Source organism: Zerene cesonia, chromosome 12 (assembly GCF_012273895.1).
Source record: "Zerene cesonia ecotype Mississippi chromosome 12, Zerene_cesonia_1.1, whole genome shotgun sequence".
In the NCBI taxonomy this organism is placed as follows: Eukaryota; Metazoa; Arthropoda; class Insecta; order Lepidoptera; family Pieridae; genus Zerene; species Zerene cesonia.
In genome coordinates, this window is record NC_052113.1 from 5643960 (window position 1) to 5669509 (window position 25550).

The 25550-nt window shown below is 31.3% G+C and overlaps 5 protein-coding genes across 7 annotated transcripts in view; 3 read left to right on the plus strand and 2 right to left on the minus strand.

Annotated features, from left to right (window-relative positions):
• The window catches only part of LOC119830861 (kazrin), a 64684-nt gene extending 57226 nt beyond the window's left edge, over nt 1-7458 (minus strand). For all 3 annotated transcript variants that reach the window (XM_038354032.1, XM_038354031.1, XM_038354029.1), the window contains exon 1: nt 7269-7458. The gene's annotated coding sequence lies outside the window, so the exon portion shown is untranslated. The remainder of the gene's footprint in view (nt 1-7268) is intronic.
• A 5986-nt stretch (nt 7459-13444) lies between these two features.
• Nucleotides 13445-17397, plus strand: LOC119830777 (acyl-CoA Delta(11) desaturase-like). The gene is made up of 6 exons (XM_038353914.1): nt 13445-13670; nt 14367-14497; nt 15024-15229; nt 15831-16016; nt 16828-16984; nt 17190-17397. Exons 1-6 carry the CDS (start codon nt 13445-13447, stop codon nt 17358-17360), a joined length of 1077 nt encoding a protein of 358 aa, XP_038209842.1. The 3' UTR covers nt 17361-17397.
• A 391-nt stretch (nt 17398-17788) lies between these two features.
• Nucleotides 17789-18650, plus strand: LOC119830771 (biogenesis of lysosome-related organelles complex 1 subunit 1). Its single transcript, XM_038353905.1, has 3 exons — nt 17789-18123; nt 18196-18268; nt 18366-18650. The coding sequence occupies exons 1-3, from the start codon at nt 18063-18065 to the stop codon at nt 18610-18612; spliced, it is 381 nt and encodes a 126-aa protein (XP_038209833.1). The 5' UTR covers nt 17789-18062; the 3' UTR covers nt 18613-18650.
• Nucleotides 18651-19656: 1006 nt separating this feature from the next.
• Nucleotides 19657-24511, plus strand: LOC119830770 (pyridoxal kinase). The gene is made up of 5 exons (XM_038353903.1): nt 19657-19996; nt 20070-20313; nt 22529-22795; nt 23434-23613; nt 24011-24511. The coding sequence occupies exons 1-5, from the start codon at nt 19907-19909 to the stop codon at nt 24127-24129; spliced, it is 900 nt and encodes a 299-aa protein (XP_038209831.1). The 5' UTR covers nt 19657-19906; the 3' UTR covers nt 24130-24511.
• A 376-nt stretch (nt 24512-24887) lies between these two features.
• The window catches only part of LOC119830959 (lysophospholipid acyltransferase 7-like), a 6060-nt gene continuing 5397 nt past the window's right edge, over nt 24888-25550 (minus strand). The window contains exon 7 of the mRNA XM_038354151.1: nt 24888-25088. Within this exon, the coding sequence (XP_038210079.1) occupies nt 24888-25088 (201 nt within the window). The remainder of the gene's footprint in view (nt 25089-25550) is intronic.

Sequence of the window (25550 nt, forward strand, 5' to 3'; positions counted from 1 at the left end):
GGTGAGTTAGGAAAGTCAAAAGATCACCAGATGACCGACCATGACGAAAGCCATATTGATGGTCACTGATAAGCTGGTCTCCTAAAATATTGCCAATAACGTGTCTCAGGAAAACATTGATTTATTTTATTTATAAGATATGTAATATCTATGTTCTTTCAGCAAAATTTACAACAATTTTTTTATGCACTATATTTAAAAAGAATTTGTAGTGTCAATTTCATACAGCTGTAATACTTTACCAATACTTATTTATTATCGTAGTTCATTGACATGTATGTGTTGCTTGCTTGGGGCCATGTAGATTTTATTAGAAGTAAACGTTCCTAACTTTTAATCAATATACACTTACTGAATACATTGCTACAATAACCTTCCTCAAGAAATAAAATTGGAGGGGCGGATATGAGTCTAGACTTTTAGGAAATCAGTTTTCCGTTAAAATCAATTTCAACTTTGACGTCGCGTCAATGAAAACACGTTTAAAAATGAGCATCGCTTTACGATAAACAAAATATAGATTGCCTAAAAGTCTATAGTAAGTTGCTTACAATAGAGTACTAATAGAGATTCTAAAGCAATTTGCTTATAATAAATACTAATAGAGTTCAAAATGTTGAAAAATAGAAAAAATATTTTCCAATGCACTCAAATCACATAAGCTATCATGACTTACGAAGTTGATTCAGTGCACTGCTTTGGGACGGCTCAAATACAATAAAGACTTTTCTACAATCCGAAGCAAGGCCGTAGAGGTTATTCATATGACGTGTTTGACGTTTAAACAATTTCTTTTAACTAAAAATATACAGGTTTAAACTAATCACTAAAACCCGAAACCGTGAAGCGTAGCTTATTTTACTTTTTAATGTAAATGGTTCTATCGGCAATTTATTAGGAACAGGCTATAATCAATCAGTGGCCGTTCTCAGCGACGAAGCAATCACGAAACAATCGGATTTGTTTACGTTATTACAAATTTAATTAAAATTGCTATTCCACCTAGTTAAATTTGATAATTTGCTCTTTTGCGATCAAATGAGATACTTTTCAACACTTAATCAAATAATTTAGGCAATAAATATGTACTTCTTTCTTTTGTTTATGAAAGTAAAAACAATATATTCGTATACTTATTTGTTATGTTTCATTTAAGAACTTCAAAAAAAGTCTATAGATTTTGTACAGTTGTATTATTGCATTAGCATTGTTGTCAAAAATATTACGTCGAAGGAACAAGGGGCGACCCAGTTTATCTTGGACAGTACAGGGTTGCAATTCCTTTGAGTTGCACCGTAGCGTGGTGTTAGGGGTGCATTAGGCCCGTACAACAGGGGTGCTTATCGATTGGTACCGCCCGCACCCCCTGCGATATTATACCCCGAAACCCACCCTTTCATTACACTTGCACGTTTATTTGTTTTATATTCTAGATCATTGTTTAAAAAGCAACGTTGTACTCCATTCTATTCTATTGTGGTAAACGATGTCGGTATAAGTACAGCTTAAAATATTAAATTTTATATAAATTGATAGACAATTGAAAGTCAATATTTCAATCAAAAAATATCAATCAGAAGGTTAACTATACATTAAAAAAAACTCTGTTAAGTGTAATAATAACAAGATAAAGTGTTCAAAGCTTTATAATTTTAAACTCTTAACGTACATTTACCTTAACCTTTCAAACCCTCGACTCGGTAGGAAGATTAAAATTAAAATGGATTTATTCAAATTATAAGATTGGATAAATAATATTCTAGTGACTGAGAAGCTTCTCTTAATATGAGATATAAAATGTGGTTATACGTCCAAGAGAGTTTTTTTCTTATTTAAGTAATGAATTCCTGAAATTTTGGTACCTAATATTTATTATACTTCATAATATATTGATATAAGAGAATATTATAAACTTTTATGGATATCTTGGTTTGGATATAGTATGTCTGATTTGTTGAATAGTTTAACATACTATGTAGGTGAGGTTACGGGCCCATTATATTCGTTGATAACATTGTGAAATGATAAATGAGCATACAATGAGGTCTCGTTAACACACAATTGTCAGAGCACACATCAACCAACGGTAATCTAATTCATCAAATGTTAATACATGCATGGTCGTACTATTTATTTTTGTTTACTTTATATTTACACAGTTGAACAGCTGATTCAATAGATACCTATAGGAAAAATCACAATCCCTTTTGTATATATAATCATCTATAAGTACAAACTCAGTAAAGTATATAAATTGAGTATATGTTGGTTGTTTATGACATGAAAACTCACTGTAGGGCAACTCTACATTGTGATGCAGTAGAAACATTAGTAAACCTTACCAAATATCGTAAGTATTTAATAGATGAATAACCACATTAATGGCAAGAAAACGACATCTGTGATCATATTACAAGGGAAAAGAATAAAAACCTATTGAGTTAATCGTCTTATAAAATTCAATCAATGACAGACGGAAAATGGTCTATCACACGTCCCAGGAGAAAAAGGGAAATCTCTCTTTAAAGAGCTTTAAAAGTGATCAAGCCAATAATTTTATTCTTGACTATTTTTTTTTATTTCTGTCTTGTGATTTAGATTGCTAAACTTAGACAAATAATTCGAATTACCCTAATAACAGCCTTTAATTACTTGTATTCATTACATGATAACAAATATTTGATAACTTATTTTAGAACAAAATGTTAAAAAAACAATATCTATATTTAATTTTAAAATCACATAATTATTTATTTTCATTGTTTAAATTCGTTAAATAAAGTGATGCCTTCGTTATTAAGAAATACTTCTGGAACATGCGGGCCGTCAGGAACAATTTAGAGGACGGTACGTGTTTCAATTGGCGCGAAGTGCTCAGTTCCGCGTATAAATGCTATTCGCATCTCTTTATGCATATGAGACTTATTTTTGCTCCTTTTACGTTTGCAAATGGAGTAACTTAAACATACAATATAGTAGTGTTCATACATGAAAGATGTCTTAAAACACTTATCCTACAGATAATATTTTTACAAGTTATTGTACTCAAAATAATTTCAAACAAGTCAAGATAAAATCAATTATTCCTAAGCCCCTTAATACTTGAAGCGAAATAACAACATCGTAACAATTTTAACGGCACTATTCAAACAATCTGAAGAATGAAAGCATCTTTTGATCCCTTCAGACATTCTTTCGACGACACCGTCTAATTATAGCTATGCCTAATAAATTAACAGGATTTTACGATATCGAGTATTTGGCAAATAATCCTCTAATCAAACGCGAAGCCCGTATTCAGCGGTTTCGACAAAGCAATTTCGCAAATTATTTATCAAAGCAAATTAACCCGAGGTCCGTTTACCAACTGTCTGTGCTCTATATTATCATTGAAGTTGTCATCGACATAATTAGTGCGCGGATTAGTTGTTACTGCTCGTGAATGGCACATAATATATTTCTAATTAGACTAAGCGTTAAAAATTGAAGTCCCGTGTTCATCGATGGGGAAGGTATTTCATTGATCAATTGATTAAAAGAGTTCAAGAGTTTTGATAGTATTGAAACATATAACATAATACTAGAGTATTGATTTAAGAACTTTTCATTTCTACGCTCACCAGTGATGCAGTCAACCACAGAGGCGGTCACTTAATGTAGAAGAACTTCCGACATAATTTATTTATAAGGATACATCGTAAAATAGAACAAAAAAACGTATTTATTTTTAAATTTACCTAGAAGCTTTCTCTAGCAATAAGAACAATGTCCATCAAATCATTAGTCAACCTCGCAGTATCTACATCGAGGTAAATGAAAAAATATTACTTGGAAATACTACGCCGCGTTCAAATATGTTATCAAGGAAGAGCAAACGCTGACTGTATCTAGACGAGCACGTATAAAATTTATTCCAGCGAAAAATTGTTTCTACGAAATTTAAAGTTGCCATCGCCTCGCCAGCGCCCTGCCATCGCGTCTGCGGAGCGAATAAAAAGTTCGCATTTTATGTTGGAAGTGAGTCGGGCGGCAGAATGTATTATAGAACCTTTTCCACGTCGATAAGTAAATGTTACCCTTGTCCCAGAGAGTTATAAACTGGAGGATGGCACATATGCCTATCTTTTCCCTGTCCCTTGGAATTTAGATGGATTAGAGCGTGGAATAAAAACAAAGACGATAAAATTAGCTTTTATGTGAATAAACCTTTTAGATACGATGTGTTGTGATATAAAAAGTCCCCAGTAATTTTTATACTTAACAATTTTGTTGAAAATAATTTTTTTATAAATGAAATCACCTTATATACCTCTTCATCGAAAGCTAATACAAAAAGTTTGTATTTATTATTAAAAAAACCTAGCGAAGCAGAGCATTTTGGCACAATTACATTCGTTCATAAGCTTTTCCGGGGGCTGCAACAATTTCACAGATGTTAAATATTCTTTAGAACGGTTGTTATGTCTTTAGGGAAAGAACTTTTTCAATTTTCATTCAAATATCGTCTTGATAGCACTTAACACGGAAACATTGCCAAGATTTTCAGAGTTTACAGAAATTAAAGCGATCTCATAATTGTGATTCTTTTGAATGTTGACTTTGTCTTGCAAAATATGTCTTCTCATCATATCGTCATAAATCAGAACATATTGTAAAGTATACTAGTGAATAAGAAGGAAAACACAATATACCCTTGGTACTTCCTATGCTTTCTTCTGAGAATTTGTTACAATATAATAATACAAATGGATAGTATTTAATTACATAGTAACTCCAGAATATCCAAACATACCTTAAATAAAGCATATAAAATATATGGATTAATTTATATAGCCTACTTATTCCTAATTCGGAATAATTACATAATTATTACAATTTTAATTTTATGCAAATGTAAGCCAAAAAAATATGGATTTAGTATGATAGTTTCCCAGTAATATGTACCACAAAATTGTAAGCTTGTGGGAAGTATATGTCTTTTAAATAAATAAGCAATACTTTAAATATATTGTTATACATGAATGTTTCTATTGTAAACTACTATAAGAAATAACAAATTCGAGCTATTCACACGTATATTATAACCTCATCTCAATGTGTGATAATAAAATAATTATTCATAAAGAACATACATTTTAAAGCATCAATTTCTAAAAAATTTAAACAAAAATCAAATAGAAAAATGTCGAATCAGTGAATCATTAATACATAAATAATAAAAAAAAATTCTTTATTTGTTTTCACAATCATTAACATTGTGAAGGACTATTGTCTGAAATTGGTCATCATAAAAAGACCTGTAGTACAGCCCCCCTCGTGGATAGCACTACTGGGGTATAAGGTAAAAATAAAAGTAAGAAAAATAACAAAAATTTAACTTGAGTAAAATTTGTGTGTATGTCTGTGTGTGTGTGACTACGTGCTTGCCGGAGATATGTATATATATATATGTATAAAAATATAATTACAACGAACATCAATAATGCGCAAAAAAATATTTAAACATTAATTATTGTATTAAAAAGACTTTCTTCGTTCTCTTTCCCAGGTAACCAATGATTTATACCTCAATAACCTGTGTTCGTGTCACTTAGTTTCGAGTTCAAGGGGTGGCCCTTTGTTAGTTTGTGTGCCCTACGCACCCCAACCGCTCTCAATGCAAAGCAAGATAAATTGTAGTCATCGCATAAACTATTACCGTTTTGTACCCAAGTACTTTAGAAACGATGGAATGTGAATTAAGTGAATTTGTATTCCGTTGCTTTCTAATGTGTGATACGAAGTTGGAATTTTGACATTACAAATTTCTTCAAAGAAAATAAAGCTTATATCTCATTTATCACTTTCCATCTTCAATTTAATGTTAAATAACGCAAATGAAGTTTCAAGTATATTACAGTTTATGTACAATGTTTTAGTACTATTCTATCATCATCATCATCAACATCAACATCATCAGGGGGGTTAGTTGCTAGATGTCGTCCTTGACCGTCTTTACTTTACCGATTCTAATAGTATGATATGGATTATGCGCAGATAAATAAAAAAAATAATAATTCCAACATTCCAAGCCAAGCTGGAACCCCCGACTTTTTTATTTAATTTTAAGTTCCTCACCACTGAGCCATCACAGCTTCAACTATTCCATGTATATAATCAAATAATTATACAATAGAATTTTTCCATAATAAATCTTTGCACAGATATTATTGGCAACTCGCCAAACGTATTCTTCAAAAGACTCGAAAAAATATCATCGTTGGAAAGTGGCAGAACTATACTCAGACTCAATTGAGATATTAATTAATATGTCAAATACAGAATTGAACTGGAATCAGAACAAAAGCGGTTGAATAGTCCGTTTTAATAATTTTGCGCACCAATCCTAGATAAAAACTGTGAATGAAATAGATAGCTTTTGAAATTGGCTTCTATTATAACATCACAGTTCAAACAAATAACTTTTTTTATGAACCCTTCTGATATTTTTTGAACCGATCAACTACACGACTACTAATGAAAAACTGTACATTTTTCCTTTATTGTTATCACGCATGAGTTAAAATTGGTTTACAAGATATTAAACAGCGGTATTAAAAAAGGATATAATTATAGTAAAGCTTGTGTAGAATTATAGTAACAATATTCTATTGTGTAATAATGAGATTGTTTATAAAAAAGAGTTTGTCATATTTTTTCTATTTCTGTTTTCATATATTTGTTAATTTAGATATAATACATATTAAATTTTCTTTATGTTTTTCCTATGTTTTATTCTAAATTATATATTTTACAATTTCTTTCAATAACTTCTGAACTAATATGTACCTACACATAAATCGTATAAGTTTGTATAAACTCAGCTTTTAAATAGAAACGAATCAACTTTATGACTCTTAGACTATGACTAGCTAATTAAAAAATTGGGCTCATCATTAAAATATACCTTTTAAAAACATTCCATATTCATGAAGCTTGTAACGCAAGGTGGCACCTTTCCTTATAAATTATTCCGACCCCACTCGGATACCTATTCCTTTGTCGCGCATTACATCTAATAGCGGCTTTAAATGCTTTACCTTTACGTGTGTATCCCATATATAACTAATGCGTATAGGCATCTCAAGGTCAATAACAACATAAGACAATTAAACGTAAATATGTAAGAACACAATACGAGAAAACATGTTTGATCAATATCTGTGTCCTTGACATTAGAATCTCTCGTAAAACTGTTAAGCAAAATTCATGCAGTATTATGCACCCACCTCATAAGAAGATATTCCACAGTCCACACAAATAGATAGTTTAAATACACAACACGCACACGAGTTCAAGGGTGGTTCGGAAGTATTGTCACAGTAGTCCGTACGGCGCGTAATTTGTCGTTAGTATACTTGATCGACTACGTAGCGTAGCGATTCGTAGCGTACGCGCGTAGCTCTCGCGAGTGACTCCACACCGAGCCCGGTTGCCACCGCGAATACGGACTGCGATGCATAGAGCAAGAAAGCAATTCAGATAGAACAATTGATGCAAAACTGTTTTTTATTGCAACATATGCAGATTTCTTTAATATAAATATACAGATTTTTAACGTATGACGATGCGATGCGACGACGATGTTTTCTATAATATTAAATGAAAAGGTAAAATGAGTTTGATTTAAAATTTATATAAAGAAAGAATACGCAATAACATATTAATATAGAAATGGCAGGTTCGAAAATACGTAAAATCTCATACAAACGCTTAATAAAAAAAAGCCAAAAATTATAACTTAATTCGATCAAGACAGATTTTATTCAACTTAGACTATTTCATTGTTTAGTAATTTAATAACGTATATGTTTGTATGTGCAGGTATATAAAATTAAACCTTATAAAATAGAATTAAATTTATTTCAGACAGCTAATAGCAAAGCAAAAATGCATAAAGAAATTATACTCCAATTTTTAAGAAAATGCATGTATTAGATAAACCAGGATCCTATCGTTTCCCACATTTGGTCATGTGTCTTTTTCAAAAAATAACATTTCTTTACCTCATTATAACTAACTTAAAACAATTGAAAATTCATGTCTAAGGTATTTCCACGATTAAAAGGGGCTCGAATTTTGCCCCTTTTTTCTAGTTTTACTTTTCTTGTATTAGTGGACGTTGTAGATTTTCTGGTGTTTTAATAGAATATTAAATTATTTAATAGTCATAATAATTTAATAAAGAAGTAAAAGTCGGAAAATAAACGTTCAGTCAATAGTGCCAAAAAGGATATCGGTTGTTTGTAATAAAAAATATTCATAATAAATTGTTAAATGGTTGTTCTATCTGCCCCTACTCTATCCATGAAGGAGTCCTTATTCGCGCATGCGCGCCGTGACGTCAACGCGTCTCGCCCCGCGCTCACAAAGACTGGGGCACACGATCCGTGCCGTCAGACTCTGCACCCATTCGCTTCACCGATGAGATTTATGAAATAGGGTTCTTATACATTTGTTGCAATGTTACTAGGTCCCCGAAGAATAATATTACGCAATAATAATATAAGTGACATATTATGCCAATTTTTCAAGCAGTGGACGGAGCGTTGTAGGATTTAATAGCTAGTAGAAAGATTGACAAAGTAACCAAATCAAACTCATTTTCTACATTAACCTGTTTCACCCATATCTGTACGGAATATCTACCCTTATGTTCATTATTTAAGACAATTTCCTCGTACTCTAATTACTTAATCCAATTAATCGAGATTGATCTGCAGCGTCACAACTTTATTGGAATCCTGGGAGAGCTAAGCGGAATTCTATGAGATCCATTGCATTAGGGCGATGGGTAAAGTTTTCTCAGAGCCCTCTATATGTAGGGTTGTCAACGGCCCTCTGCACTGCCCTTTACGAGGGGACACCGCAATATGGTGCAAGTAATGAGCGTGCTACACCAACATTTTGTCTCTTCTACTACCCGCAATCTCATTTTATTCCTGCGTAAAATGTTTTATACAAAAGGGACTAAGCTAAGTATTTAAGGACACGGAATGTCTTCAAACTTGTGTCAGAGCTTCGTTAATTTAGAAATCTCAGTCGAAACAAAATAGAAATGTTTACAAAAAGGCGAATAAAAATCAGTTTCATGAATCACATTACACACATTAAAGTTTTTTGTTATTTCTTTGACTAATTCCTGAATTTTCAATAAACTACATTATAGACATTTTTATATTTCTTCCTTCAAAAACCTAGTATAAGGCAAACGATAATATAAATTCCTTCTCTCGTCATTACACATTATAAATGACTCAACATTATTAAGAATCGCCATACAACATCTGCGATAAAACATTATTGCTTCACGACTTTAATTATTCAAAGGGGTAACATTAAAATATGCCAACGCATCAAGTGCGTTAAAATTATTTCGTTTTCTCTACGCCTCTGCTTATATTCGGAGATCGTGAGCTATTAACAAAAATACACTAGTGATCGTGCGATAGTGGCCCTCCCGGCTGGCACCCCGGGTAAAGCATCACCGGTCACAATACATCCCTCTCCCTGTCGCGTTCATTAAACCATGGGTCATTCGTCAGATGAAATTTAACACTACGGAATCAATCACAGCGACCGCGGGGATGGATTATTTTGCAGATTGAACTGTTATTGTAGTCACACATAGCACATAGGTATATTCCGACGGGCAGCAGTATACAAATTTTTTGCTTTTAATGCTAATCTTTGAAGAATTATTAAAGACAAAAAAGAATAAGTAAGTATGTACAATACCACTCTACCTTCTATACGACTATGTAGAATACTGATATATTTGTTGTCAATAGATTGAGGAAGACATCAGCGAAATACATGTCAAATGCGCATCATAAACAACAATAATCCACAAAACTCAGTTATTAACTGACTCTGTGTTAATTAACAAGTGTAACAAAAATATAAAGGGTTGTTTTAATTGTTTTATCTTTTAATACAAAACGATAACTTCATTGTGAACAAAAAATCCCTTGTTTAAATTTAGTATTTCTAGCTGCAGCACAATTCTATTTCATATATTATGGTATGCAGCTAAACAAATGATAAAATTATATAAATAATTTTAATTTGGTGCACTGTTTATCATGCTTCCTTAATAATAATGCACAGTAATCATTTAAAGCTCTTGACATCTCAATTATAGAGTATGTTCCTTTTTTTATATTTTCATACATAAACCGCGGTTGCTTGGCCATTGTAAAAAACCTTTAATCTTTTTTTTAACATTTCAATTTTAAACTCGGTGTAACATTACATAAGAGTGTAACAAAATTACATAATCGATCTTTAGTGCAATCGAGTAGACGCGAATCGTTTCTACCATCCGCTAAGCGTGAAAAACATTTTCAATAGACGAATGTTATACAAGTTGAGAACTGAAACTGTACAATACCGAGTGTTAATTAAATGAAGAACACTATTCAATTCAACGGCGCGCACTTCGACTGGTTCTATTCACTGTTGTACAAAACTAAAATCATTAGTGAGCACCGGCGCTAAGATAAACTGATTGTTCCTTGCTAAAGGCGCTCTCAATATTGTTAGTTGCACTCATACGTACCTACAGCTATAGTTGTATGTATATCAACGTTATCTAAAATATATGAAACGCATAAGGTATATGCAAGGTACTTTCGATTGAAAACATTAAAGCATTTGAAATTACATATTTTCACTTATAGTAAATTAACAATAATCAGGCATATAGATAGTATCACAGATCTTAATAAAAACAAATTAAGCGACACTCGATGTGAACGTTTAATAGTACGTAGGTTAATAATTCTCATTTATCGATCTAACTTTTCGATAGCAAAATTTATTATTAACGTTTATTTAATCAGTATTCAAATTTTTTAACTAATTTCAAATAATTTTGATATAAGCCACATTATTTTAATCTAGGATATTACTAAAGAAAGGAAAGGAATTAAAATGAGCAGGAGAAGGCACTATATAGACGTCCACTCTTTGTTAAGAAATATTTCCAATGTAAGTCGCCTTTAAATTAATTTATCAGCGTTCCTTGCCCTTTGTTACCAATAATCGGTCGTTTGCTCAACGTTGAATGAATATTCCGAGCCCAACCTAATTACCTACTTCAAAGCGAAATGGAAAATAGAAATATATAATCAATTTATTTATCTATGCATACGTTATTTTTGCTAATTCATTTACTGTCATGTTTTTTTATATGTTTTAAATTTACAACGAATATATTTTAAAGCGAGTTAAAATCGGATTTTCTAATGTGGAAAAAATGGTATCAAAATTTGAAATTTAACAAATATTGTGAAACAAATAAAATAAAGTCTCGTTTATAGTACACGCAAAAATACGTCGACAATACGGTTTCAATTTAAATATTCATGAACGAATCCATTCTCTTTTAATTCCTATTTAGAACGGATTATCGCTGAAGTGGAAGGAAATCAGAGTGGTTTGAGCAAAAGACTCGTCAAAATAAAATCTTCGTTTCACGCCCCAGTTAGTCGTCCGGAAGATTTGCCATTCATTCCCTTCATATATGTTTACCACATTTACGGTACAAATCTAAGACAGCTCTTCTGAATGGCGTTCTTTGATGTTATTTACGGATTTTATTTCGTGTACTTTTTACTTTGCCGTTCATCAGTTTTTATGCGAAAGCAATTTTATTGTTTCATTTATGTAGAAAACAATTTTATTAATTTGTCCCGTTTGCAGCCAGTTGACAGTAATAAAGTAGGACATAACTGACGGAGAAATATTACATATAGACAAATATTTAATATAGGTATAGTATGTGAACCCTAAGATGAATTCCTTCATTATAGCAATTAGATTTCATAGGAATCGGTTTGTTCAGTACCTAACTAGAAAATAGAGCAAATCAATTGCGTAGCCTATTAATGTAATTTATTTTGTTCGCGTAAAGTTTTATATCAGTACAGTTAGTCATACAAGAATTTCAAAAAACCTTAGATATAAAAATTTTTGACATTTAAATTACATTGTGCTTTATTGATGGTATGGGGAAGGTACTGATATCTTTAATACAGGTTACTCTGTAACCTAGCAAAGATATCGGTCTTGAACCTTAATTGTTTGATACCTATTTGTAATTGCTACAGCGATGTACTTAGCTTTAAGGTTAGGTTAAGTGTTTGATTTAATAAATTTGATTTGATTTGATTTGATTTGATTTTTGGTCTGATAAGAAAGAAAAGCTTCAAACACTAATCACTCGTAAATTTATAAACAACTCAATATTTCTAACAATCTTTGAAAGAGCCATTAGTTAGCCAGTTGAAACAACTTAATATTTACAAGCATTTGTACTTTAAATAATGTAGAACTAATTAAAGGTCATCTTTAATTATTTCATCAGTCAAATAAAATCAACATTTACAAGCATTTGCACATATAAAGAGGCAATAAACAGGATTCCTCGTCCCAACGGCAGGCAGTGGCTACAGAAACGGTTCTGATAGAAAATTCGTTGGTGCGATATTGCGGAAATTACACGCGGCGCTACTGTTCCGATAGAGATTTATACTCGAAACTCATGTGACCTGCGACGAGTTAATATGACTTTAGGAAATTTGCTTTTACTGTATGCACATCGAGTTATTAAACATGAAAAATTTTTCGTACAGGGAGTTTCCTTTGCTTGTCAATATAAATATGACTATATTGCTAAGTCAGGGTTCAATCAATTACACAAACATGTTTATATAGTTATATTATGTGTGTACATTTATAAACTATATGTATAATTATAGTACTATTTAACAAGTGCGGAAGAAAATTGGCCTATTTTCTGTAATTAAACAATATGTTAATAAGTATCACTTCTCTTTTCATTAAACAAATACCCGATGTCAACTAATTAACATCATTTGAATAAAGATTTAGGTGTGAAATCCTATTGTTTTACGATGTGTATAAAAGGAGTTCTGTCCTTTCAATTAGTTAGTCTGGATTTGAGGTGAGTGAAACAAGGTTCTTACATTATAAATCCGGATTAACCCACTTCTTTCGTTGACAAAAATTTTCATGAAAAATCGATAGAAGACTTTCGACTCAAGTCTCCTTTTAGAACGTCTTCTATAAAATCATTATATCCTTTTACGCTACTTTTATTAATTGAAATACTAGCTAGTTTGGCCCGCGGCTTCACCCATGGTGTCATGGAAAAATATATATTATATTGGGTTTTTACCCTCATAGATCTCGATTTGATATGATAATAACTAAATGAAAATATGCCCCTAATTATTATAGATAATTGTAATAAATAAATTATAAACCTAAAGATAATATTATCAAAGAGAAAATATTCATAGTCATTGTACATATAGTATTAGGTATAAAGTACTTCATACAATTTTTTTTTTAATTATTATTATGTTCGTTACAGAAGATGCCACCACAATCAGAACCAACTCCAAGCGGCGTTGTGTTTGAAACGGACACACAGACACCGGACTTGGGTTTAGCGAAAGATGTATCAGTTCTGAAAAAGGCAGCTCCGAAGAAATACGAATACGTGTGGTTCAATATATTTTGGTTCCTCTTTTTGCACATTGGATCCGCGTATGGAATATATCTAGCGTTGACCTCAGCCAAATGGCAAACGAATGTCTTTGGTACGTATTTTACAATGTTTCCCGTTCCATTTTTATATTCAGAAAGTTAAATAAAAATATATTAATTTTGTGAAATGAGATGACAAACTCATTTTAATAAATAATTTTTAAGCAATATGTATTTAAATGATAGTGATTTTAATACAAAATTAAAGACATTGCTTTATCATTGATAACCATGAAATTTTCAATGGCAACGCGTCGTGCTCAAAATATTTAGTATAATTGTGCATCAAGACATAATTATATGTTACACGGGTCGTATTATATAAAGATACAATTTAAATTCAGTAGGTAGTATATTTAAAGCAATTTCACCATTTGCTCACACGTCACATATATATACTACTAGCTGCGCCCCGCGGTTTCACCCGCGTAAGTCCGTATCCCGTAGGAATATCGGGATAAAAAATAGATGTTGGCCGATTCTCAGACATACTCAACATGCACACAAAATTTCATAAGAATCGGTCAAGCCGTTTCGGAGGAGTTTGGCAACGAAAACTGTGACACGAGAATTTTATATATATAGATTATATATTTTTGTCATATAGCTAACAAATGAAACATATAAAAATTAACATACCTACAGGATACTTACCACTTAGGTATACTGCTTATACTTTATACTTTTACACATTGTATGGTTGTTAAGTATTAAAGGATTATTATTTTCAATTTATTTTATGTTTCTAGCGTTCCTAGTTCATTTGATGTGTGCTATCGGTATTGGTGCGGGATCTCATCGGCTTTGGACACATCGATGCTTCAAAGCGAAAACACCCTTGCGTATTGTGCTTATGATATGGCAAACAATGGGCTTTCAGGTATATTACTTTGATGTCAATTTTAGTGAGAATTTTAGATTTTACTGATAAAAAGCACTTAATTCACTAGCTCCACTTTTATACATTAAAGAACAAAATGCAGCTCCATCAAGAGGCAACGATATAAAGTATTAATTACTAAAGTGAAGTTATTGGTAAATATAAGTAGTAACTAGTTATGGTGCTCGTACAACATATAAAAAAATCAATAGCCATATTATAGTAAAGTGAACCAGTAAATCAAAAGTTTCAGTCAATTAATATGGCTCATAATGATTATATGTTCGGTTATTGAATTGCTTTTTCTTTGTTACATTACCTTATTGCTATACCTATTAAGTATATTAATAGATAAATTTTATTACCAGTACAAGTGACAGTCATTATCATCATATCATCATAACCATAGTTAATTCTCTTATGGGTACCTGTAAAATTATGAATGTTCCGAGCTTACTGCAAAATAAATTCAGATGTTTCTAACATTTTTGACTTATACCTAAATCTTGTATGTATGTTTTACTAGGATTGTATATTCGAATGGGCTCGTGATCATCGCACACATCACAAGTATGCAGACACGGACGCTGACCCCCACAACGCTGAAAGGGGCTTATTCTTCTCTCATATGGGATGGCTGTGTTGCAAGAAGAGTCCCGAAGTAATCGAGGGAGGTCGCCGTATAGATGTGACCGATCTTTATGAAGATCCCGTTGTCATGTTTCAGAAAAAGTATGTGGAAATTGACGCCATATCCATATTTTTTTAACTATTTTATGTTATCGTCGGCAATGGAGCTGATGAGTCGGCTGATGGTAAGCGCTACCACCGCTCATGAACATTTGAACAAGATTGCCGACTTAAAATGGAAAGTTGGATTGACAAGATGAACGAAGGGAAGAGTAAGAAAAAGAATAAGTCATAAAGTTTTGGATAAAATCTATACTTGAGTTACACTACAACATTATTTCCACTTCATGATACTGCGTTTATCCACAGGTTTAACGTCAACCCATGTTTAATTACTATGTAGTTAAAAAATCGATCAATAAAACACGTGCAAAGTGCATCCACCCCATAAGCCTGAAGGGGACACGGGATCTTACTCACGCTGCAGATAAATTCAAGCTTTTCGTCACTTAAGAAACAAAAAAAAAATAACATTTATTATGTACTTATACATAATTTATACCTATTCTATAAGTGAATTTAATCACCTACCTCCAATCCAGATGACCATTGCTTTTTTATTAATGTTTATTATTTATTTATTTATTAATTTTATTAATGTTCATGATTGTTTGAAATTTTATTAATTCTTATATTTCTACAGACATTACATGAAGATGATGCCGTTCCTCTGCTTCGTTCTGCCAACTGTTATTCCTGTGTATTTTTGGGGTGAAACATGGTTAAATGCGTTCTTCATTCCAACCATTCTTCGATATACCTGCGGCATAAATGTGGTGTGGAGCGTGAATAGCTTTTCTCATACATTTGGATATCGTCCATATGATAAGTGAGTTATTCTATCAACTTTGAAAAAACAAAGACTGTTTACATATATTTGAAATCAAGTAAACAACACTGTATAAGTACTTAAGCTTTTATAGAATTTTGTAGACATTGGTAAGTGTTTTAAAATCTACAAGTAGGTATATAGTTCTTTATAGCTAGAAGAATTTATATTTTCAACCGACTTAAAAAACATATTGAACAGATTTTTATGATTCTTCATAGCTATTTTTATGATTTTTTTTTAAGTTGGTGCCTTCCATGAGGGCCATTTTAAATTAGGTCTAGTTCACATAATTTGTAGGAGGTTCAGATTTTTTATTTAATTTTTAGTTTTATAGCATTGAAATGCTTTATAAATGAGAAATTTTGAAAGAATAGAAAAAATTTGATCACGAGGCAGGATTCGAACCTGCGTATCTTGCCTAACCGTAGCAACGCCTAGCCTCTCGGCCACCCGTTCAGATTTTTGTTAAAAATAATTATTGATAAAATAATTATAATAGCTAGGCTTACTATACGTCCCGGTTTTGAGATCCCTGTCCCGGCGTCCCGGTCAAACTTGAACAGCACCGACACCTCAACCGATCGTTCCTCCGCGCCCCTTATTAATATGTTTTAAATTCATAATAATTTTGATTGCATTTCAAATATAAAAAAAACACAAATTAAGCGAAAAGCAAAATAAAAAATAGTCTCTTTCTCTTCTACGGGACGCAGAGGCTCATTTTATCATTCATTGAGGGTTTGGCTCTTCGTAATTATGGTAAGTCTCCCTATAGCTATGTTATAATATAATAAACGCATATTTACAGGTCCCTCAATCCAAGGGACAACATAGGAGTGTGGATGATTTGCGTTGAGGGATTCCACAACTACCATCACACTTTTCCATGGGATTATCGCGCAACTGAGTTACCATTTTATAACATGCTCACACCTACCGTTGTATTCATCGAAGCTATGGCAAAAGTATGTACCTATTTAGATGATCTTAAAACATTCAGAATTTAAAAAGTTTACTTAAATACTAGTTTAACGTTATTAAATTATTTATTAAATTTTTACGTGGACAAAAACAAATACATGTGTAATAATTTATTTGGAAGTCGATTATAATTTCTTGCAACAAAATAATAAAATGAAAATTTTAAACTTAATACACATTTATTTTCAGATTGGACAAGCATACGATTTAAAAAGCGTATCACCAGATATAGTAAAACAAAGAGCTCATCGTACGGGCGACGGTACACACTACTTATGGGGCTGGGACGACCCTGAATTTACAGAAAAACTAAAAGAAAAATATGGGACCGTCCATAATGTCCAGAGAAAGGCTGCTTAATTTTAATTTTTTAGTTTATTATCTATTCTACAATATAGTACAGGCGGTACTGAAGCTTTTAGACTAAGATTTTTTTATTTCTGTTCTATGTAATAATTTTAGTTAATAATAATTTTGAATATCTACTTCATTTTAATGTTATTTATTTTCAACACACTTGTTCCCTTCCGTTACTGCATTCTTATGTTTGAAATTGCCCTATACCATAGTATAATTTAAGATTTTCTTTACCCTTTATTACATAACGGGGAAAACGTATGGAAGATATTATGTTATAGTCTAGCGTTTGCTGTGTAGTGTTACGTCGATTAGATGCATTCATGTGGTTAGTATATGGTTAGTACTCATTTGACATTAGGTAAATACATTACTAATCTGTTTGTCGAATGCATAGATAATAGACTGATACTTTTAATGTCAGATGTCATTCTAATAATAATGACAATTCTCAATATTGTCAACATTCAACATTCCTGCATCTTGTGCTAGACATAATACATAATTACATATTCCTTAAATTGAGTATCATTTTATACATATAGTTTCAATTTGTCAGTCAGTATTCACAATTAATGAATATCTAGCAAAAATAAACGGAAGACGTAAAAAAATAATTATTGTAATGTTAATTTTCAAAACAACATTATTACATATAAGGCAATAATTACAATAATCACAAGTCAATAAATTAACACTTATAAAATGTTATCCTCTCTTGTAAAAGAGCATCAAGCTAAACAGGCAGCCAAGAGAGTTTCACAAGGTAAAATAAATTCACATTTTAAACTCATATAATTAAAGAACATATACATAAATAGATTAATGATATTTACAGAACAGAAACGAAAAGAATGTATTGCTGCAGCCAATGACTTAACACAGGCTCTGGTTGATCATCTAAATGTTGGGTAACTTCTTATTCTATTATCTTTATCCAGACAAATTTGAATTAAAATAATTTGAATTTTTTGATTAACTAATGTACATTACATATAACTTTTTTAGAGTGGCCCAAGCATATTTAAACCAAAAGAAATTGGATGCGGAAGCAAAACTTCTTCACCAAGGTGCTATCAACTTTTCGAAACAAACACAACAGTGGCTTGCCCTTGTTGAGAACTTTAGCAGTGCTCTGAAGGAAATTGGTGATGTTGAAAACTGGGCAAAGAGTATTGAAAGTGAAATGAAAATTATTACAGACACCTTGGAGCGCGCTTATGAAACTGCTAGAGAACAACCTAGTAATAGTTAATTATAATAGCTAAATAAATTGTAACATTTTGTGCAGCCCATTATTGTTTAAATTATATATTCATAGATAATAATATAATAATTATATATGGTGTTTTTAGAGTAAGATTGCTTGAAGGTAAACTTTTTCATTATAATAATTTAATTAATTGTTAAGAGGAATCCTACTTCCTACTAATATTATAAATGCGAAAGTTTGTAAGGATGTGTGTGTGTTTGTTGCTCTTTCACGTAAAAACTACTAAACCAATTGCAATGAAATTTGGTACGTAGACAGCTGGATAACTGGAATAACATATAGGCAACTTTTATCCCCATATTTCTACAGGATATGGACTTTTGCATGTGAAACCGCCGGCGCAGCTAGTTATTTCATAATTCATTCAATTGCCTAGTTCTTATTCTTTAAAACTTTCACTGAATTAATCTTAAAACAGCTAAGAAAAAACCCCTTCCTTTGTACTTAGCATCCAAATAAATATGGTCTAAATTTATCTACACATTATCCAAAACTTCAATATTTCAATTAATGACTGTACAACAGGCATATTAAAAAAATTAAAAAAAATTGATGAAAGATATCAGCCAACCTACACTTGGGCAACATGGTTGATTATTACCTGAACCATCATTGATGCAATGGGAACATTATATTATTCATTGATGTGTGATGACAATGATATTTAAGTGTTTGTTTTCCCTGTAGCACAATATACATGTTGTGAATTATCTTCTAGCTTACGGATTACAATGAGGTAAGTCCTACGTGCGTTAATCGATTTATAATGCTTAAGGAATTAGGACAATATATGATTAAAAAAAATCGTAAAATGTATGATATACTTCAAGATATATGATGCTGTTTTGTTATTATGTTGGAAACAATACTACAAATGTTAAAAATTAAAAAAAAAACCACCTCCGCAATTTTTTTAAAGATTAAAACGACGCTAATATTCAGGCGATCATTCTGTATTTCGTAAAAATTTTATTTGGGCAACATAATAACATATTAATAATATTTAATATATTAATTGAGTTTTGATTAAGGCTTCAAGGTGTCAATCAGTCAAAGCGTAACTTGTCAAATGTCAGTTACTTGTTATTTGTCAATTTGTCATTGTCATTTATAAAAACAACAATTTGTTCTTGTCCTTCAGTGATAACGTATTTTATGGATTAATTAATATAAAGCTGATAAACGAAAATTGAATTTTAGTTGTTTTCCTGTAGTCGCATTTTGCGGACGTGTTGAGATAAGAATTATTTATATTTATTTTAAAAAATAGTAAAGAATGGCTACTAAAACCCCAAGAGTTTTTTCAATTCAGAGTCATGTCGTCCATGGGTATGTGGGTAATAAAAGTGCAGTTTTTCCTTTACAAGTGAGTACTGAATATTCGGGCAAAATTTATAAGCAGTATTAAATAACTCGTCCAATAATGAAATATTCTGCAGGTTTTAGGTCTAGAGGTTGATGCAATTAATACGGTGCAATTTTCAACGCACACAGGCTATAAAAATATTAAAGGAACAGTTTTAAAAAATGAAGAGATGGAAGAGTTGATTAATGGACTGGTATTAAATGAAGTTGATTATTACACACATTTCTTAACAGGCTATTCTAGGTCACCAGACTCACTTAAGCAAATTGCCCAAATCATTAAAAATCTTAGAGTTAAAAATCCTGGATTGGTTTATGGTGAGTACATTTTAATATGTAAACCTATTTATGTTGATATAAAATAGCTAAAAAAATACCGGACTGAGTTGTAATATCCTAATTCTTGAGTCAGATTCTAGCTCATGAAAAAGATGGGTTTAACTAAAAAGTTTCATAATCAAGATGTGATATTATGTGGTTTGAAGTACATCTCAGTATCATTAGTAGTAAACATTTGATAGCAACAAGATAAATATTCAAGGTTTTGAAAGATGATAAAATCATTTGTTGTTACATTAAATTAGGGCAATATTCTTCAAATACGTTTTGTATGATGGTTTCAACAGTTTTCTGGTTGTCTGTGTGCTATGAGCGCAAACACACTAGCTGTACAGTGAATATTATATAAGCCGAATCATTTTAGAATATGAAAAGACCAGTGAATATTACAGATACAGAAACAATTCTTCCATTAATTTATTTTAGTAACTTCTTTACGTATAAACCTGTTTTTTTTAAGGAAAGTAATCAATATGAATAGTAAGTGTTATACAGAAGTAAATTATGAAATGTAAAGTATCAAATAAATTATTTATAAATAAAAACATATTATTTCATTTTTAAGACAATGAATGCTCCATCTTTATGTTAGGCTGCATTAGTATAGTATTGTGTTATCTGTTGCTACATCAAACATCATGATTAGAATAATATACAAACCTATTACTATATATTATCCCTTTATCTATAGTGTGAAGTATAAAATAAAATATAATAGTTTAAAAAAACTAAAAAACACGCTTTGACAAAAATCATATTTTGCAAATTGAAAACTGGAATAATTTTATCAAATTAGTCTATTGTCATCGGTCCTCAATAAATCTACAAAGTTTGAACGAAATCTGGCTGTTTAAAGTGGGTCAAAATCGCCAAACCCAAAGAAGTCGGTTACAAACAAACATACAGGTGAAGCTAATAAAAAGCGTGTAATGAAGCAAGTTAAGTAAATGACATTGCTTTGTTTGAGGAATAAAAGCTATAGTTTATTACTACATATGCAAAACAATTCTAAATTGATTACAATACTGTTGTAGTTATTGATGTTGGATGATATACAACTATTTGTTGCACCCAGTGTATTACAGTACTTAATTTTATATGTTTCACATCAAAGCATTTCTATTTAACTTTTTTATGATTGACTGAAAATCAATACTCTTTTGAGTTAGAAAGATTTTCCTAGTACAATATTTGATTGTAAAAATAATTTTTTATAGTTTTTCATTAATTTTTTGTATACAAAATGTCCATGTACAAGATATAATTTAATCAATTTCGAAACCCACATTTATGAAAATTCTGTTATCTGTTTGGCTTATAAAATTGAGAACACATACATACTTTTGCATTTACAATAGTAAATAAGAATAGGACAGCTTAAGTAGGATATCATGGATATGAATGAAGGAGTAAAGAGACATTATATTCATTTAACATGTTACCTGATCAATGACAATATTATTAACAGTGTTGAAATTTAGCAATAATTATTGAATTGAAAGATGACAATGCCCAATTTATTTGATATATTTCCTGTTTTATTTCCTGCATAATCTAGTGATTAGTCACTTCTTTCCTTGTATAATACAAGTTTAATATAAATGCCTATGTAACACAGGAATTAGTTACCTCTCTGCTGGTGAAAGAATTTTTTAAATCAGTCACAGCAGTATTAGTGCCTATACATTTAAAAACAAACAAGTAATAAATCAAATTTCTTTATTGTAATATTACTGGCAGTCCGCCTGGCTTAGCCTGTAACACATGTGACTCAGGCCCAGTCTCAGGGTTCAGGAATCTATGCAAGAATTTTAAAAATTAGTCCAGTTGTCACTGAGATTATGGAATGTGTGAATTAAATGAAAGATTTGCATAATTTATGGCACGGCCGTGCACGTCGTTAGGGGTACATTATATCAAAATTAAACTGTCTTAAAATTGACAGAAATAGACCAAATTTAAATGGGATACATGGGAGGCACCAGCATTCGTTCGAAAACATTAATATCGGTCCGGGTCAATCCGGTCAAAGGTATCGCAACAAAGCCAAGAAAAAATTATTGTCGAATTAATAACGTCCTCCATTTTTGAAGTCGGTTAATAAAATAGTAAATTGATAGTATAAATTACGTATATATATATATATATATATATATATATATATATATATATATATTTTATCTGTCTTTTGTAGTATGCGATCCAGTGATGGGCGACAATGGTAAACTGTACGTACCCGAAGATATTCTGCCAGTGTACAGAGATGATGTGGTGCCTCTAGCTGATATATTAACACCAAATCAGTTTGAAGCAGAGCTTTTAACTGGTATACCAATGAAGGATTTGGACGGTGCCATAACTGTTATACAAGCCTTGCATGATAAAGGAGTGAAGACTGTTGTATTATCGAGCACTGATTTGGGTGATGATGAGCATATGGTCGGACTCGCTAGCAATAAAGGTAACAGGACTTTTATAAAATATAAAACACGGTATATGACGGGTTGTCTCTGGAATATCTTATTGATATCTGGAATCTTTTGTTGACGTAGTCTGTATTACTTTCCGAAATTAAATATACGAAATTCCACTTTTGACAGATTCAAATTTTCATACAAAAGAATGCAATTGTAAGTAAATAGTTCAGATCCAATATATATGCTTTGATGCTTTTCCCCTCTAGATGAATCATCAACTCGAACTTAATATCACTTGTATGAGTCATATAGAACAAAATGGCTTGCACATTTGCACTAGATAATATACGACATGGTATTTTGTCAGTAAATATTGATTTGTTTTTGTGAATATCATTAGACATTTATTTATAACTTAATCCGCCCGTTGCTTCGACCGCGTGATCATAGTATATTCCTATAGGAAAGAGTGTTTCAACGTGTTTCAAAGTTATTCACTCTCTAGCCTCTATATCTCTAGCCATAAAAGTTATATCATACCAGTGCTCCGTTGCAACGAGAAAAAAGCATAATTTTGCATTTAAAATGTTAGCAAAAAAAAAATTAAACCAAGAAAATTCTTTGCGAATTGTATTTCAATTCTTTTCATATGCTGCATCATAATTAAGTGATTTTGTTTCAGAGTCATGTTATAAAATAGAGATACCTAAGGTGGACGCGAATTTTACGGGAACCGGCGATCTGTTCGCCGCGCTGTTCCTGGCGTGGTCGTATAAGACCAAGAATGACTTGAAGCTGACATTGGAGCTAACGATAGCAACACTACAAGCCATTGTTAAGGACACCTATGATAACGCAAGAAGTAAGTGAAATCAAGATTTTTGATGAATTTTGTTAGAAGAGCTATTGAGTACACAGTATTAAAAAAAAAGAAGGTGCTATGAAGCGAAAAACAATTTTTTTTTGTTATTGGTGTCACACACTCATCTATTAGCTATTTGGAGATAGTAGAAAGGTTCAGTAAAACAGTAGATTGTAGATATGTATGTTGTGACTCGTGACTTCTTGTTCATATCAGATTATTACTATGAGATTATTGCATATAGTTACTTAACTTTAAATAAATATGCCAAATTTTTCACAAGTCATCAACTATATATTATTATGAAGAAATTTACTTTAAATAATTTATTTAAACTTATTTTTACTCAGACGACAATACCCCAAGACCGCTAATTCATGATTAAATTTATTTTCAGAAATTCAGCCTACTGGGATAATCTCACCCGCACTCATAGAACTGAGACTCATTCAAAATAAGCATATTATTGAAAACCCTATAATTAATATAACTGCAACGGAGATAAAACGTAACTAAGAGAAATTGTAGATAAAGTTTATATTTACATATCATTATAACATGCTTGAATAATGCACAGTACAAAGTAAACGAAATGATGTTGAACATGCTTTAGTGTTGCCACTCATCAAATATAAGATTAGGTCGAAATTGCACTATCAGCTACGAATATGTTTTACTTATTACATAGAATGTTTCAATGTTCTTTAATATAGGCTTGTAACAGTATTCGCCTGTTAATTATTCACGCAATGAATTCCAAATAAAAGCCGACCAAAAACTGTCTTCCAATAATTGAATAAGAAATGTCTGTGATAGATGTATTTTGCTGTTGTTTGTTTTTTATCGTATTTGTAATTTTATTAAGATTTCGTGTGACAATATTATGTTGATTAAATAAATAATATGTGTTAACATATCGTTTTATTAATTGCAATTAGTAATCCTTCAACTACTCCGGCAATTAAGTCTAGTAGTAGTAGAAATTACTATCTTTCTATAACCATTATTGATTCATGTATAGAAATATAACTTCGTACATCTATTATTAAGCAACATTATAACAATATTGACTCAAATAAAAAAAAGTTCTTAAATAAATCTCGCAAAAATTACGTTTTCTTATCCAAGATAATAATACAACTGTTAAAAAACATAGCTTGATAACATGATCTATGCTGGATCAGCGAAGTTCTATAATTAGCGATTACTTTCGTGTAGGTAGTTAGCAATAAAAACCGCTGTCTAGATCCAAAAATTTAATGCACAAAAAACGTTTATAAAGCTTGTTCGCCTCTCGTTTTGTAAATGGCAATAGCTGCTACCATCAACGTTAATAACACGAGATGGAATACCCAAAAGATAGAATTATAGTACCTTAAAACAACACTGGTGTCGCTTACTACGAAACAAGGGGTCAGATAAATCAAACAGAGCAATCTCATTATAGAGAAACCTATATCCCAGGGAAGCTTCATCTGAAAAAAAATTGTTTTATGTTATAAAGAAATAACTGCTAATTTTTGAAAGTAGCCACCTAGTTATGAAATTTAGCCAATAGCTACAGAATATCATAACACATCGCTAAATATTACAAGGATTTTTTTTTATCTTAAATCTCTTGTACACACTGAACGTGTATGTAGATTTTAATTATTCTTGACAATTTTCAAACAGGATGTGATAATCTAAGCACTAGATAAGCTTATAGTAAGAGGGTACCCATTGCCTACCTACTTAAGTTTAATGACAAAACATTGGGGAAATAGAAATAAATTGGCCATGCATTTCATTAAAGATAAGAATACAACCACATTACTCGTTATCTAATACCAAAATGTACAAAATAATAACAGCACAGTCTGATAATATACTTAGTCTGGCCATAAATACTGTTACACTTAATTATAAAAAAATATTACATTTGAATTTCGAATCTG